Below are 16663 nucleotides of genomic sequence, written 5' to 3'. Positions count from 1 at the left end.
GATTTTCATGATAAATGGGGCCTTTCACCTTCATTGCCCACAGACAGCTGCTAAGCCTATCAGACTAGCTCCCACCTTTTCTGACTGCATTACTTCCGGTAAAACCTGAGACGAAGATTTCCATCTGTACAGCTGTCTGGTGAGGACAAAATTTTATTGTGACTGGCTGGGAATTGAAAAAGTCCTATCTCTCAAAATATGGGAGACACTAGAGAGTTATGTCTGGCTCATTCAAAGCTCTTCCTGTCGCTTAAGACTGTACAATTATTTATGCATATAATATATCTCTGGGAAATAGAAGTACAGAAAAAACAGGAAGAATCCCCATAAGTTTTTAAATGATCACTGATCTTTTTTTTTCCTGCTAGCAAATAATGCCAAGACATGCCTTTGATTTCGACAAGGCTCTGAAATTTTGCTGCATGGAAGATAAAGTTGAATCCTCACTAGGCCTCAAATAACATAGTGTGGGGAAAAAAGAAGAAGAAGAAAAAGACATAGTTCCAGTTAATACAAGTAGAGAAAATAATGTCAAGAATATCAGCTTCCCACTCAGCTTAGTCAGATCTTAACATGTTCCCACATTTGCTTTAGATGTTTTTTATATAAAGTAAATCATTACAGTTATGGCTGAAGTCCCCCCTGGACCCTACCCTTCCTCTCGCCTCCCTACATGCCCAGAGGTAATCACTATTCTCATTTTGATTTTTATCATTCCCGTATATGTTTTGATACGTTACATGTGGATCTATTCACAAAAGATATATAATTTTGTTTTGCATATTTTTAAACTTTATACAAATGGTACTATACATATCATTCCCCACTTGCTTTTTTTTTTTTTTTTTTTTTAAATGAAAGCTTCTTTCTTTCTTTCTTTATTTTTGGCTGTGTTGGGTCTTCATTTCTGTGTGAGGGCTTTCTCTGGTTGCAGCGAGCTGGGGGCCACTCTTCATTGCGGTGCGCGGGCCTCTCACTATCGCGGCCTCTCTTGTTGCGGGCCACAAGCTCCAGATGCGCAGGCTCAGTAGTTGTGGCTCACGGGCCTAGTTGCTCCGCGGCATGTGGGATCTTCCCAGACCAGGGCTCGAACCCGTGTCCCCTGCATTGGCAGGCAGATTCTCAACCACTGCGCCACCAGGGAAGCCCCCTACTTGCTTTTTTTGCCCAACATAATGTTTTCTGAGATTTATCTATGTTGTTATAGGTTGTTTGAGTTCACTCATTTTAACTAAAATACCATATTCCATTGCATGAATATGCCACCATTTGTTTATCCATCCTACCGTTGATGAGCATTTAGGTTGTTTCCAGTCTTCTGCTTTTACAAACAGTGGATGCAGGGAACGGTTTTTTTTTGTTTGTTTTTTTACATAGGCAAGAATTTCTCTAAAGGATATGAGTGCTGTGTTATGGGTCATGCACAATATGTAGCCTTTTCAAATTGGCCTTTTCACTTAGTCATGTGCATTTAAGTTTCCTTCATATCTTTTTTTTTTTTGTGGCTGCGTTGGGTCTTTGTTGCTGCGCACTGGCTTTCTCTAGTTGCGGCGAGTGGGGGCTACTCTTCATTGTAGTGCGTGGGCTTCTTATTGCGGTGGCTTCTCTTGTTGTGGAGCACGGGCTTTAGGCGCGTGGGCTTCAGTAGTTGTGGCGCAGTGGTTGTGGCTGGTGGGCTCTGGAGCACAGGCTCAGTAGTTGTGGCACATGGGCTTAGTTGTCCCTAAGGTTCCTTCATATCTTGATAGCTCATTTCTTTTTAGCACTAAGTAATAATCCATTGTCTGGGTGTGCCACAGTTTCTCCATTCAGCTACTGAAGGTTATCTTGTTTGCTTCCAAGTTTTGGCAATTATGAATAAAGCTGTTAAAAACATCCATGTACAGGTTTTTGTGTGAACATAAGTTTTCAATTCAAGACAAATAACGAGTAGCCTGATTGCTAGATTGTATGGTTAGAGTATGTTTAGTTTTAATAGAAGAAGCCACCAAACTGTCTTCCAAAGTGGCTGTAACATTTTGCATTTCCACCAGCAACTAATGAGAGTCCTGTTGCTCTACATCCTCACCAGCATTTGATGTTGTCAGTGTTCCAGATTTTAGCCATTCTAATAGATGTATAGTGGTATCTCGTTGCTGTTTTTTTTTTTTTTTTTTTTTTTTTTTTGCGGTACGCGGGCCTCTCACTGTTGTGGGCTCTCCTGTTGCGGAGCACAGGCTCCAGACGCGCAGGCTCAGCGGCCATGGCTCACGGGCCCAGCCGCTCTGCAGCATGTGGGATCTTCCCGGACCGGGGCACGAACCCGTGTCCCCTGCATCGGCAGGCGGACTCTCAACCACTTCGCCACCAGGGAAGCCCTCGTTGCTGTTTTAATTTGCATTTCCCTGATGACAAATGATATGGAACATCTTTTCAAATGCTTATTTGTCATCTATATATCTTCTTTGGTGAGGTATCTGTTAAGCTCTTGGGCCCATTTTTTAGTTGGGTTGTTTGTTTTCTTATTGTTGAGTTTTTCTTAAAAAGCTTTGTATATTTTAGATAACAGTCCTTTATAAGGTGTATCTTTTGCAAATATTTTCTCCCAGTCTGTGGCTTGTCTTCTCATTCCCTTGACATTGTCTTTTGGATAGCAAAAGTTTTTCATTTTAATGAGGTCCAGTTTATCAATTATTTCTTTCACAGATCATATCTTTGGTGTTATATCTAAAAAGTCATCACCATACCCAAGGTCATCTAGGTTTTCTCCTATGTTATCTTCAAGGAGTTTTATAGTTTTGTGTTTTACATTTAGGTCTGTAATCCATTTTGATTTAGTTTTTGTGAAGGGTGTAAGGTCTGTGTCTAGATTCCCTTTTATTTTTATTTTTTGAACATAGATGTCCAGCTGTTCCAGCACCATTTGTTGGAAAGACTGTCTTTGTTCCATTGAATTGCCTTTGCTCCTTTGTGAATGACCAGTTGACTATATTTGTGTGGATTTGTTTCTGGGCTTTTTCTTCTCAGTTGATCTATTTGTCTATTCTTTCACCAGTACTAAACTGTCTTGATTACTATAGCTTTATTTTATTTTATATTTATTTATTTATTTATTTGGCTGCACTTGGTCTTAGTTGTGGCATACAGGATCTTCGTTGCCATGTGCGGGATCTTCATTGCAGCATGCAGGATCTTTAGTTGTGGCGTGCGGGATCTTTTAGTTGTGGCATGCGGGCTCCTGGCTGTGGCACGTGGGATCTAGTTCCCTGACCAGGGATCGAACCCAGGCCCCCTGCATTGGGAGTGTGGAGTCTTAACCACTGGACCACCAGGGAAGTCCCTACTGTAGCTTTATTATAAGTCTGGAAGTTGGGTAGGATCAGTCCTCCAGCTTTGTTCTTCTTTAATATTGCGTTCGCTCTTCTGGGTCTTTTGCCTCTCCATATAAACTTCAGAATCAGTCTGTTTCAATGCCTCACCATTTTTTGAGAGCAATATTTCCCTCTGTGTTATCCCAAGTAAAACATTGATGGCTTCTCCAAATTTTTTGTACCATTGTCAAAATTATAATCACCATGTCCATTAAGTTAATGGTGTTTCTCATTAATGAGTTTGTCTTATCTTTAGTCGTTAATTCTCCTGTCCATAGCAAAGTACAGGGAGAATGAGAGAATTCAGGGTGTCCTAGGGCCTGAAGGGATACCATTCCACCCCTGCTTGATATAATTATGAAAAGCTTTCTGAGAGGAGCAGGCAGTGGTAGATACAGCAAGCCCTGTCCTGAACGTAAGATTGACCATCAGAGTTGCAGTAGTGAGACTGTCACCCTACTGCTACCTTTGTCCGCTTGGTGGGCATGTGATTCCATCCTCCTACTCTGTCTGAACAGGCCAGTGTATATGTGCCATTTCTGTGCCTGCAGTTGGTGGGCAATCAGGAAAGCTGATAGCCTTCCAAATAATTGCTATCCAAGAGAACCAAAAAAAAAAAAAGAAAGAAAAAGACAGTTTGTTGCCAAGATACTGATGTTTAAATTTGATTTAATCTCCTACATCCTCACTGGTATCCAGAGAAATCCACAGTAGAGCAGCGCGGAATTACCATGTTTTGCCTGTTGAATACGCAAAATTTTTATGGCAGTTTTCAGTGCTGATGTGGGTGCAGTCCGCACTGTGTAAATAGGTACATTCCATTCAGAAAGCAGCTCAGGATGTGTGAGAGGAGCCTCCCAAACGCCCTTGTCCTTTGATCTGTCCCAAAGACTGTCTCCTAAGGAAATGCCGCTGATAGACCTAGAATTATATCTACACAGCTGTTCATCACAGTATTCGTTATTTATAATAATAAAAATCTAGAAACAAAGTGTAGGGGAATGGTTAAAAATATTAAAGTTACACACACACACACGCCATAGAGTACTGTATAGCCATTAAAAGTCATGATTTTTTTTTTAAAGACTGCCAAGATGGGAAAATAGAATTCAAAAAACTTCATGTATTAAGTGGAAAAACCAGGTCGTAAAACTGTCTATACAGTATAACTCTAGCATGTTATACACACACACAAGCTGGTGGGAATGATACCACACTGAACTGTGACATCTTATTATTTTTTCCTGGGTCATAGTAATTATAACTCATGTTTTTCCTTTTATGTTTGTTCATTCGTTCATGAGAACGTATTACATTTAAAATCAGGAAAGTGTTATTAATCAGTGTGCGTACACCAGGTATCGTGTCCCTGTGAAGTGGCTGGTTCTATTCTGCTCTCTTCCCTCAGCTGCTGCTGGACACCCACTCCCTGAAGATGGTCCTGCTCGATCTGCCTTCCATCGGCTCTCAGGTGGTGAGGAAAGCCCCAGCCAGTTACACAAAGATCGTGGTGAAAGGCATGACCCGAGCGGAGATGATCCTCAAGGTGGGGCTTGTGTCTTCCTCGGGGTTTCGGTTAAAGGGCCTGGTTATCTGATTGTTTATTCCAAGGAGTACTGAGTACTAGTCTTTGAAAGCACAGGTTAGGACCTATGCCCATCAGTCCTAAAAGATTGTCCACAGACTTTGGCCTCATCAGATACTGTTGAAAGTCAGTGCACTGTTACTGGGGGGTCAGTAATTCTATCTGCCAAATGAATTCTTCATCATAGTGGAATTCTCTTGTAATAAGATTTGACCAAGATTGGAGGTTGGGTGGCGCTGTCACTGTGAATCAGCGTCTAAGTCAGGGATCTCTCTGCTTCTTAGCAGGAATTTCTGGCCCAGCTATCAGTTACTCAGGTCCACGTAAGCCTCTTTGGCACTCTGAACTCTGCCACTTTATAGGAACTCTGAACAGATGTTGCATAACTGATTCTAATCAGCAAATGGGTTTTCTAAAGCCCCGTTTAATAAAATATACATGGGGTGATGATGCTGAGAACGTCTGAAGCCTTGAGCTCCTGCATATGATTTCCATCTGGATGTGTCAAGGGGAAAGGGGGCCTGTTGGGGAGGGGAGAGAAGGCTGGAGAAAAAACGGAACTGTCAGGGGATGCTCTTAGAAGGCCAGGGCCTGCAGGCCCTTCAGGTCTGTCTCCAAACAGAATGACTCGAATGATGGAGGAGTGAAAAGTAACGGCAGGCCCTGACATGGGTGGGAGCAGGTGAGGGGCCCACACAGACCTCAGGCTTTGGCCTGAGGAAACCGGAAGCAGGCTAATCCATTTCTTCCCTAGCTGGTTTACTCAGCAGGGTGGAGAGCAGGGTTTAGAGAGAACTTCTGAGTGCATACTCCTTGCCAGTCTGAGTCATATGCTCAGAAATTCAAAACAAAAGCAGTCTGCTGGCCCGCGCGCCACAGCTACTGAGCCTGCTTGCTCTGCAGCCCGCGCGCCACAACTAGAGAGAAGCCCGTGCGTCGCAAAAAAAGATCCTGCGTGCCGCGACTAAGACCCGACACAGCCAAAAAATTAATTAATTAAATAATTTTTTAAAATTAAAAAAAAAGAACATTGAAGCAATGGTTGCCTCTGGAGGAAAAAAAAAACAGTCTGCTGGAGGAAGGAGATCAGATGCCATGCTGAAAACCAAATGGCAGTGAATGTGAGGGTTGCGATGCCATTGCTTTCCTGCTGTTGGTACATGAATTGGACGTAGTTAAATGAAGTTCCAGATTTGAAGTCTTGAAAAGAGTGAGGCTGTTCTAGGGGTTTTGTTTTTGAGAAAATGCACTTAATTCAGTGCCTTTTGAGGCCATCTTTCGGGAACAGTGATACATCAGGACAGAAGGAGCAGGTACCACGAACCTACGAAATGTCTCAAACAGGGGACCCTGCAGCAGAGTGTGTCCCGTGGTCCTGATATTTAAAAAGTCACTTGGGACTCCCCCCAGGCCCTCTGAATTAGAACCTTCAGAGGAGGGACGTAGGAAGGTGTACTTAAGAAGCAATCCAGGTTACGTTTATGATTTAGGAAATTTAGGAAGCATTGCTCTAACTGAATGTCGAGATGAAACAGGCTGTCAGGACATTTCTGGGTTTGCAGCTGCTGCTGCCACCTAAGGAGATCGTGCAGAGTCCGTTTTGTGATCGGCCTGCAAGTGAGGAAAGATAATCCTCGGCCTCCGACCGTGAGTGTTCCCGGCAGGCCTACTCTCGTCTCTCTCCCTCGGTAGGTCGTGATGGCCCCTCACGAGCCGTTGGTGGTGTTTGTGGACAACTACATCAAACTCCTGACGGACTGCAACACAGAAACCTTCCAGAAGATCCTGGACATGAAGGTTGGCTCCGCGTTTTGTTTTGTCCCCGGGCACCTTCTTCTCACGCTTGGTGGTTAACTGGGGGCTGGGATATTGGCCCCCGGGAGCTATCTCAAAGTGCCCATGCCTGGCCCGGGCTGCACACCCAACTCCCAGAAGCCTTTTAAGGAGGAGGAAGAACCGGGGCCTGTGAATGTCCCCGTTCTGATGGCACCCTAACACCCAGCAGAGAGCCAGGCTCAGCGGGACTGCAGTGGAGAGGAGGCTACCCTCGCGCATCCTGCTGCCTGTCCTCCGCCCTCTCAGCCCCTTCTCCCTACTCTCCTATTGCCTCTTCCTCTGATTCTCTCCCAGGCTGCTACCCAGGGCTGGTATCTCCCTGAAGAAAGCCTTAATCCTCAGCCCAGTGAATACCAGCTACTGCACTTGCCCTCGGGCCCTTCTGGCCAGAGCTGACGGCACCCTCCTTTCTCTCTCCACCTCAGGGACTGAAAAGGAGCGAGCAGAGCAGCATGCTGGATCTCTTCCGCCAGAGGCTCCCCGCGCCGCCCTCAGGGCCCGAAGGCTCCAGCTCTCTGTCCCTCCTGGCTCCAACTCCAGAACAGGAGTCATCTCGCATCCGCAAACTGGAGAAACTAATTAAAAAGAGACTGTAGGAGCGTCCAAGGGGCACTTTTCCCCCAGCCAGTGACACCCCCCCCCCACCAGCACCCAGATCTCCGGAAGCCCCCCACCTCTCCTGTGCTTCCCCGACTCTCAGATCATCAGTCTTGAAACTTGCTGGGGCGTTTGGGTCATTCACATGTTTCTCCCATGTCCTGTCTTAATTCCTGTCCTAATCGGAGAAGACGGGTAACAGCCAGATTATAAAAAGGCAGTCAAGATGGTCCCTGATTCCTGCAGCAGAGGCAGCTGGGGGTGAAGGTTCCGTGTGCTTCACTTGCTGGTCCCGGGCTGCCCCCAACTGGTCCAGTTGTCACTGACTCTGTAGCCTCACCCCCGCAGTCACACCCTCTGGCATGTGGTCCTGTTCCTTTCCATGCTTCTATCCCAGCACCGTGGGTGAGAAAGCCTGGAACTCACCCCTTCCTCCAGATGCAGCCGTGTGAGGTTCCCTCTGCGGCCGGACCCTTAAGAGATGTCGTCAGGGCTTGGCTCTAGGGCCCAAGTTATGAACTGGAAGATTACAGGTGTGACGGAAGAAAGAGGTGTGGCCTTTAGCTAAGCCCTAGTAGGGAAAGCCGGCTAAATAAGAAAAGCGCTGGAAGGGCAGGGAAGGGGCTGGGGGGGCACGTGGGCAGCTCAGTCGATAGATTTCACTCTGCCCAGACAGCCATGGTGTGGCTCTGGTAAGGTTATCCAGCCCGAGCTAATTGAGGTTAACATTCTCTTCCCACTCTTGAAAGAAGGGATGATGGGCCCATCTCCAAACAGCCACTTCAGCCATCTGTCCTCGGCCTGGGAGCTGGAAACCCAGTGGACTCCCACACCTGGTTCTTGTCACTCTCAGTGTTTACAGATCCACACTTCTCTTTGTGTTTCATCATGAGGAGTCATTTTCTGGAAGTCTCCATGACGGCATTGAGATGTCAAGCTGCTGTTTTGCGCCCCGGGTGGTGGTCACAGCCGGGGAAGTTGCCTTCTTGATTTATTACACTGTCAGTGAGCTCCAGGAGCCGGCAGAAGGCAGTAGGAGTTACGTTAAGTGTCTTGTCGATGGGCGCTGCATGCCCTGTGTGCGCCCTGTACAGACAGAGCATGTTTCTCATCTGGGGGGGTCTGCATCAGAATCACCTGGGGCTCTTTTTTTTTTTACAAGTACAGATGTATGGAGATTGTGAATCAATTAGGTCTGGAGTGGGGCCCAGCATCTAGGTTTAAAAGTTCCATAGGGGATTATAACGCTTACTTCTCGTGAAGAACCATTGTAACAGAAGTTTGCTTTATTGAAGGGTTCCTGTTGCACATTTTCATAAATGTATGTTCTTTCTGACTCTAAGCAAGTGTAATTACTGTATAACTGAGCTGGTGCCCAAACGGTAAAGGTTTTTCTTTTTGCTGATAGCCAGCAGCTTGAGTTTTGAATTTGTGTTGGTGGTAGGGACCATGGCAGAAATCATGCTGTCCCCGTACTGACTAGGATTCTTCTTGTTTTGATGATCAAGCCCCAAACAGAAGGTTTATTTATTACTGTCACTTTGAAATAATATATATAAAGGAGCACTCATTGATAAAAACAGTAGCTAACAACTCTGTTATTCAGCTAAATTATATAGATACTGTACCGGTTCCTTCCCTCCGCTTTCTCTAGCCCCTTTAAAAAAAAAAAAAACTTAAAGTCACCTTATGTGGTTAAAATAAATACTCGTAATTTATAATTGATAAAGAGTTCACTGCTGTTTTTACTCTGGACAGACTTCCTGATTGCTCGTTAGAGGTGCCCAGGCTGGAGAAAGTTCTGTTTGGATCATAACAGGGAAATGGGAACCACCATGGACGGGGTGTTTTGACCTCCAAGTTCCGTTCTGGAATTGAAGCTAACTGTTGCCACGCCTCCCTCTCTTGAAGAACAAAGACCCAGTACCTGGGGCTTTCCCAGGAAAGGGCACCGACTTTCTCATGCCTCGGGCAGCTCCTCGGTGCAGGTGGAACAGGACCGAAAGCAGACGTCCAAGGACCAATGTAAGAGTGACGGGCAGGCAGGGCAAGCGAGCAGGGGACGCAGGGGACGTGACACCAGCCCATCCTGAATTGCCATTGGACAGGGAGCCCTGGTCCCCCGTTTACAGAACGCTAGGGAAAATGCCACAAGTTCACAGCTGGAAATGTAATTCCTCTCTCTAGGAAGAGAAATCTCCAAAATAACCAACTTGCTTGAGCGTGAAAGCAAGTGTTTCACACTTCTTGTCTCCTCCAAGTCAGATTGCTAAAAATAAAATCCTTAGAACTGTGTTGGGCCATTTAAACAATAGCCTTGGAAACACGGACACATGAAAAGCTGGCGTGCAGAAAGAGTACTGTTAGGTTTTACACAGTAAAGAAACTCTTCCAGTCTCTTTCTAGTATTTATCAAAATAGATAAGCCCCCTGGACCCTCAAGGTATCGATTCCTGAAAATAAAGGGATTGCTTTTTTGTGTAAATATCATTCATTTTTCCCCCATCTGGAAGTGGTTTCGTGGCGCATATCGCAGCATAAAATACTACAGTTAATTAAAGCATTACTGGATGTCATTTGCTAGGATGTATTTCCTCACTGTTGACAGAAAACAGAACAGGCTATGGGAAAGAATTAGCGAGCCCGTGAAGCCCGGGCTCCCCCTTGGCATCTGCCCTTCTGCCTGGTGAAGATGCGCCCATTCCCTGACAGCACGAAACCAGAATGTGATGTTCCTCAGCGAGGTCCCGGCATGTCCAGCGGTGGTGGAAACCCTCTGTAAATAGGTATAAAGCGTTCTGCTTCTGATTTGGAATCCTCCCTGTGCTCCAAACTTCTACCCCGTTGACTTTCCCTTCTCCACCTCCCAGCTCCAATCACAGCCTGCTTCTCCATGTGACTGCCAGAGGCCTTCTGTCCTGTGCACAGTAAGTCAATCCGGTTTCCTTAATAGCTGGGTGGGCATTTTGCAGCGAACCTCTGGGGAAGTCTGATGTTCCCCTCAGCCCTGGAAAATCTGCGGCAGCACTTCCATTAGGTTGGCTTCAAGATCATTCCCTAGTTTCCATTCTTTATTTTCACCAGCTCACCACTTCGATAGGGTAGCCAGAAATCCATCTGATGAGAAAAGAAACATTTCCGTATACCCCACCCAGAAGAACGCTGCCAGATGATTGACCCACCAGGTTCTCTTCTTTCTCACATACATAACCAGGTAAGTAGAGGGATATAAAGAATGTTTGAAACAAAAGCAGTTTTCAGAATCCATGAAAGGGGGCGGGGGGGGGGGTGCGTGTAATTAACAGGGCAGTGAAGGTCACACAAGAGCCAGCTGCGCACACGCTCTGTCAGCCACGAGGCCGTGTGAAATGTGACCTGCTCCTTACCACTCGCCAGGCCTGAGCCCCAAGTGGGTGGCCACAGCGCTTGCTCTGTCCCTGGGCTCACTTGGACAGGATGGCCATGTGACCACACAGCCTGCTGCTGGGTGCAGGCCGCATCTGAAGCAAGCACCGGAATACGGAGCCTTTGCCTTTTTAGGTCTGCCGCCTGGGATATCCAGCTTACTCAAGCGTTTTAAAAGACGCTCCATCCTCTGTTCCCCTTGCCCCAGCAGCTGCTATTTCCGTAGCATTTAGGGATAAACCTGCAGACACTGAGAAAAGAGCTTCCTCCCTCCCCGGTGGTGTTGGCCGGACTGCCTGTTACGGAAAATGTGGCACATTTCCTCTGAATGCAAATTAGAAGGATTGCCAAAGGCTGCTTTCCAAAAAACATGTCTTTAGAAATGGTGTCTGGTGTCCACAGAGCCGATTTCAACTGGCCAGTCCTGGCAGGGACAAAATTCTTGCCTGCACTCTTTTTTTTTTTTTTTTTTTGACCTTCAATGCCCAGAAAATGCTAAGCGAGATTATCTTGGGACAGGCAGACCTAACGGGGAAGCCAGAAGTTCACCAGCTATTCGGATTACTTCACAGTTGCCTTTCAAAGATGATTCCCAGGGCCAGTGGAATCCCTGTAATCAGCTGAAAAGTACCTGCCTGGCTCTTCCAATCCCCTCTGGGGATATCGATACAGAGAATGCTGGGCGATAAGAGTGATACAGAGGAAAAGCTGTGTACATTCTTTGTCCCCTAAGAATGTTTATCACTTAATCTGAGAGCTCTGGTGGCCTCTGCTCAGCAACAAATAGAATTTGCATAATCGCTGGTGCGATCCTGCTTGGGGTAATTCTTCAACACGTGAGAAATTAAGAACAGCTTCTCAACATAACTTCCCTTTACTTCTGGGGCCATGAAAAGCATTTACCAAGTAGGCTGCAACTTTCAGGGGCACCAGGTGAGGTGGTAGAGAGAAACTCCAGCTTCTGCTTGGTTGCTTTGTGCTGATGGAAAAGGAAGGCCCTTCTCAAGCAGAGGGGAAGCGCACCACCTGCTAAAGAGACCGCATTCCACGGAATTCTTCACTGAAGTCCTGCGATTGGCCTGGGGCAGCCGCGGAAGCGCTTTAGCAGGCAAATGGAAAAATGGCCAATATTGTGTGAAGAAAACATGAGTGCACACACAGAGACACCCCCCTCCCCCAGCCTCATACCCACTCCCTGCTGCAACCCTGGCACTGCTCTCAGCAGATCCCAAGTGGCTGGCTTGCTCAGTCTTCAGAGAAGGGCGCTAATGGGCCTTATGGTCCCCGTGGATTAAGCCCTGGGCCATAGTTGCAGCCCAGCTACTGTCTGGCATGCAAATAATACCTGATTGTGAGCAGGCCCGAGAGATCCAGGCCATTCCATGCTATTGGGTGGGGAGGGAACTGAGTAGTTACTGCCTCCTGGATAGTTAAGAGACCTCATTGGATCAAAACCCCTGTTAAGTGGGTATGATTTTATGGATGTGGACCTGGAAGCCTGGGGGGCAAATGATGTGCCCAAGGCTATATAGCTCGTGCGTGGCGGAGCCAGGATTGGTGTCACCATGCTCTTTGCACTTCACAAGTGGTTTTCAAATTTATGAGACCCAACTTTACATGGGACTCTCACTCTACGAATAGATAAAAGTATTTTATTAATACATTTTGTGAGTTCAAGTATCTTTCAAAGCAAATCAGTGAGAACACTGAAACTGTTTCAGTTAAATAGAAAGCATTGCAAAGCTAAGGTTATGGGTGGCAGTCGATATGTACCAATGCCAGCATCCAGTTTATTTCTGTGTTTTGCTTTGCTTGCATAGAATAGAGAAATCTTGACTTAATCCAGCTAAGAATTTGCAAACAGCATCAGTTTTGTTTTAAACAAGCCCTCCTCCCAATCCCAGATACTCTTTGGTTACCCAGATGTGACAAGGACTCTTTATCCTGAGGTCTACGTGGACAGAACAGCCCTGACAGTGCAGGTTAACACACCAAGGATCTGTAAAATCTTGTATTTGCACCAATAACACATTCGCATGTTATGTTATTACTTTCGAATGTTCAGTTTTTAGAATAAGCTTAAAGTATGCATCCTTAAAGGGAGGTTAGAATCAAAGCCTTGTGGAGCTCCTTTGCCCCCTAAAACATCTCAAGAATTCCAGGTTCCCCAGAAGCCAGTTTGGAAGCTGCTGTCCTCATCAGCGGCTGCTGCTCGAGGGGCGGGGGTGTTTGGCGGTGTCACCTTTGTACAGGAGAGAGCAGCTTTTCATCTGAGGTCCACATCCCTGAACTGTCACCCAAATCCTGTCCGAGTCACGCTGGAGGCCACCTTCTGGGTTGAGCCTTGCCGCCTTTAGAAAGAGGACATCAGAGGGCAAGGACCACCCCCGACCCCCCGACCCTGTGCGAGGCAGCTCTTTTCTAAGAACAAAACTATGCAACCGGAACTGGGGGAGGGGGCTTGGGCAACATTTGCAAGGAAGCCCATCCTTCTCTCAAAATCCCGACAAGCCCCAAATCTTAACGCCTGAGGCCTCACACGTCTGTCTGTGTACATGCAAAGCTTCCCAACCTTTTCAGGACTTGAAGCATAGAAATGATGACCTTTGGCTCCCTTGGCATCACACTGGGGCAAACCAGTTGAAGAGGCTGCCGGGGCCATATTCATGGGCCTGGGGACTGTGGCTGCTTCAGGGGACCGCCCCCGCCCCCGGCCAACCGGGCTGAGGGGATCCACGTGGGCATTTGCTGTGCACTCCGGCCACGACCCAGCTCTGTAGTTGGGAAGCTCTGAATTGGAGCATCAGCGTTGGGTGGTATGTGGGTTTATTTGTTTTTAGAGCTTTGTTCAAATTTCCTCATTTATCAGTTGGGAAACTGAGACCTCGAGAGTTCCAGTCGTGAGCTTGCCCTTCACTGTGGAGATGACTGGCAAAGTCCAAGCCACCTCTGTGTATCCCACTTGCCACCCACCGCTCCACCCTCCCTGGCTGGCCTTCCCTGGAGTCCCACCCCTCCCTTCCTGCCCCCTCCTCCACTCCCACCAAGTTTCTCAGAGCTCGTCCCCTTTTCCGTTCTGCCTGAAGAAGTGAACCAGGGCTTCCATGCTTTCTTTGATCTCCCACCACCCTCCCAGGCCCCCGTGCTACTTCTCTTGTGGCCTTCGTTACCATTTCCAACAAAAGGTTACAGCCATCACCTCCAGCCCCTAAGTGCATTCCCTCTTGTTCAGCATCCATCTCAACTACCTTCCAGAAACTTCTCTGGAAGGATGACCTTCTTGCCACACTTTCATCCTCTTTGCACTCTCCGTGGATTTGGTGAGTCCTCCCTGCCCCTGGGAATTCTCCCTTCATTCCCTCGATGCCTTGCTTTCCTGCTCCCTTAACGTCTTGGTCTCCGTCACTGATGCTTTTTTCCTTTTGAACCTTGACTCTGGTCAAGCCCCAAGGTTTTAGGCCTCTTGTGGTTTTCACTCCAGACTCTTTCAGAGGACTTTTCTGCCCATCACAGGTATAAACACCAGCTATGCCTTCTGAGGTTTCTCAGATTTTTAGCCCTTGTCCGTCCCCTTCAGCTGACCCCAGTCCGCTTGCAGGTCCCATCATCGACTTGGGTGGTGCATCTCCAGGTACACTCGGCTCCCTTCCTGAAACTCCCCGTCTCTAAAGGGCACCACCTTCCTTTTCCTAGTTCCTCAGTCTCAAGGCCTTAGAGTAAGGCACCCTTGACAACTCTCTTTGTCAACCAATATGGTTAGTTAATCGTAAAACATTTTCTTAATGATTGTACAAACACCAGTCACAGAAACCAAGAGAAAAATCTAAGTTGCCCCAGCAAATCAAGCCTCTCAGTCCCGGTCAGGCCTGGCAGGTGGGGTTTCCTCGTGGGGTAGCCCTTCTCCGTGGTTTCCCAGCCGGGCCCACGGAGTTCCTCTTTGCTCTGAGGGCTTCTGCAAAGAAGCTGGCATAAGGCTCGCTCCACTGACCTCCTCTCATGACTGCTAACCCCAATGATTGTGAGTGTTTCTGTACTGCTGTTTCTATTTTCTTCACCTTATAAAATATTGCAATAATAATACTCATTTTTAAAGTACACAGTATTCATGTTAATAAGTTTAAACAATATAGAAATATATCAGAAGTGCTACACTCCTCTTCCAGACATTCTGTCTTACACTGTGGGGGGAGGGCGCTTTGCAAACAAAATTCATATTAAGCATATCTGCATATTTTTCTACAGCTAAACAAGAAACCTTGGATCTCTTTTCCCTCGGCATACATAGAGCCACTCATTCTTTTTAAGGCTACATGGTGTTTTATAGTTGAGATAGACCACCGTTTACTTAGCCAGTCTCCTCTCAGTATACAAATAGGTTTCTATTTTTTGGCAGTGAGAAACACATCGCCAGTGAAAATCTTCCTGTAAATATCTTTGCTTACTTGTGCCCACCTTTTTGTAGGCTACTCTCCTAAAATCGTTCAATTCCCATTTTAAAGGGTTAAAGGGCACACACATTTGAAATGTTGCTAGTTCTCGCCAAAGTGCCCTCTGGAAAGATTATGCTGCACACTGCCATCGACCGTGTGTACGTGTGTACCCTCTTCTCCACATCCTCACTTGCCCTAGATGTTCTTTCCTGCTTCTTGACTGAGAGGATGTAGTTGCAGCTCTATCTGTAGAAACCCAGTAAGCAGAAGTTCCCCCTTTGGCTTTCACTGCACAAAACCAAATGTGACCCAACCAGTGCTGTGTCTTGCTGCAAGAAAACTTTCTGAGCAAAAGCCCCGTGGCTTCCCTCATGGTCAGGGCTCCTAGAGGACATGCTTTGTTGGTTCGCTCATGAAAGCAGCGGTCGTCCTTTGTATTTGTAGAGTTTGATATTCAGTTGAGCATCCCTTCTGTTCTTTATCTCTGCCCTTTCCCCAGACTCCATCAGCAGACTGGGCTCCCTATCGTGCACTGTCTTCTGGCAGTGACGCTATGGAGATAACAGCTTAAATTCTTAGTTTCTGAACTCCTGTAGAGACTTTGTGATTCTATAGTAGAGAAGAAAGTCTTGAAAGCCGCGAGAGTTACAAGAATTGTTGGAATGGCGTTTTGCTTTGTTTTTGTCCTTTATTCTAAAAGTTACCCTTTACATGTTAAGAGCCAAAATGCTGGAAGACTTTGCACACAGCCAGCACCATCAGCAGAGGGACAGTGCATCTTGACATAAACATTTTTTTCCTTAGAAAAAAGAGGTGGGGGGGAGGGGGAATTTTGACCAGCAGGTATCAATAGAAAAGGAAGAACTAGAGGGGATATGACTTGGTTTTGAGGCTGGAAGGTCATGGAGAAGAAATCCAGAACCCTACCGCTCTGGGCTGAGCCCCAGTATAAGCGAAACCCCCATAAGTTTGAGGGAAACCCTGATCTAGAAACCATTGCCTGGCTTCCAGCAATTAACCTGGGAGACTGCAGTCCCCGTAGAGAAGTGAGGTGTTCAACAAGGCACCTGAGGAGGAGAGAGAGTGTCTGAGAGTGTTGTCCGGCCAGGTGGGCCCAAGGGCGGGCACACCTCACAGAGTCCCTCACACCCCATCATGGGGAGGTGATGGCTTCCAAGCTCCCTGAGCTCCCAGAAGTAATGAAAGGGCCAGCTCATTGGAAGGGACTTCAGGCTGGGACAACTAGGGTACAGATCAAGTGGCATATGGACATGAAAAGCAGAGGGTGGGTCTTCCCTGGTGGCGCAGTGGTTAAGAATCTGCCTGCCAATGCAGGGGACCCGGGTTCGAGCCGTGGTCCTGGAGGATCCCACATGCCACGGAACAACTAAGCCTGTGTGCCACAACTACTGAGCCTGCGCTCTAGACCCCGTGCTCCGCAACGGAAGAAGCCACCGCAA

General features: G+C 47.0%; 1 protein-coding gene across 3 annotated transcripts in view; it reads left to right on the top strand.

The window, feature by feature from the left end:
* The window catches only part of VPS53 (VPS53 subunit of GARP complex), a 127312-nt gene extending 116730 nt beyond the window's left edge, over positions 1-10582 (top strand). For 2 of the 3 annotated variants that reach the window (XM_079904523.1, XM_079904522.1), the window contains exons 20-22: positions 4759-4896; positions 6628-6732; positions 7197-10485. In XM_079904523.1, the coding sequence (XP_079760649.1) occupies positions 4759-4896; positions 6628-6732; positions 7197-7367 (414 nt within the window). In that variant the 3' untranslated portion in view covers positions 7368-10485. Of the gene's footprint in view, positions 1-4758; positions 4897-6627; positions 6733-7196 lie in introns of all 3 variants that reach the window. The other variant, XR_013825035.1, reaches the window with a different exon arrangement.
* Positions 10583-16663: the final 6081 nt, after the last annotated feature.

The sequence above is a fragment of the Stenella coeruleoalba genome, assembly GCF_951394435.1.
Source record: "Stenella coeruleoalba genome assembly, chromosome: 19".
Lineage (NCBI taxonomy): Eukaryota > Metazoa > Chordata > Mammalia > Artiodactyla > Delphinidae > Stenella > Stenella coeruleoalba.
This window is presented reverse-complemented; position numbering and strand designations above follow the sequence as displayed.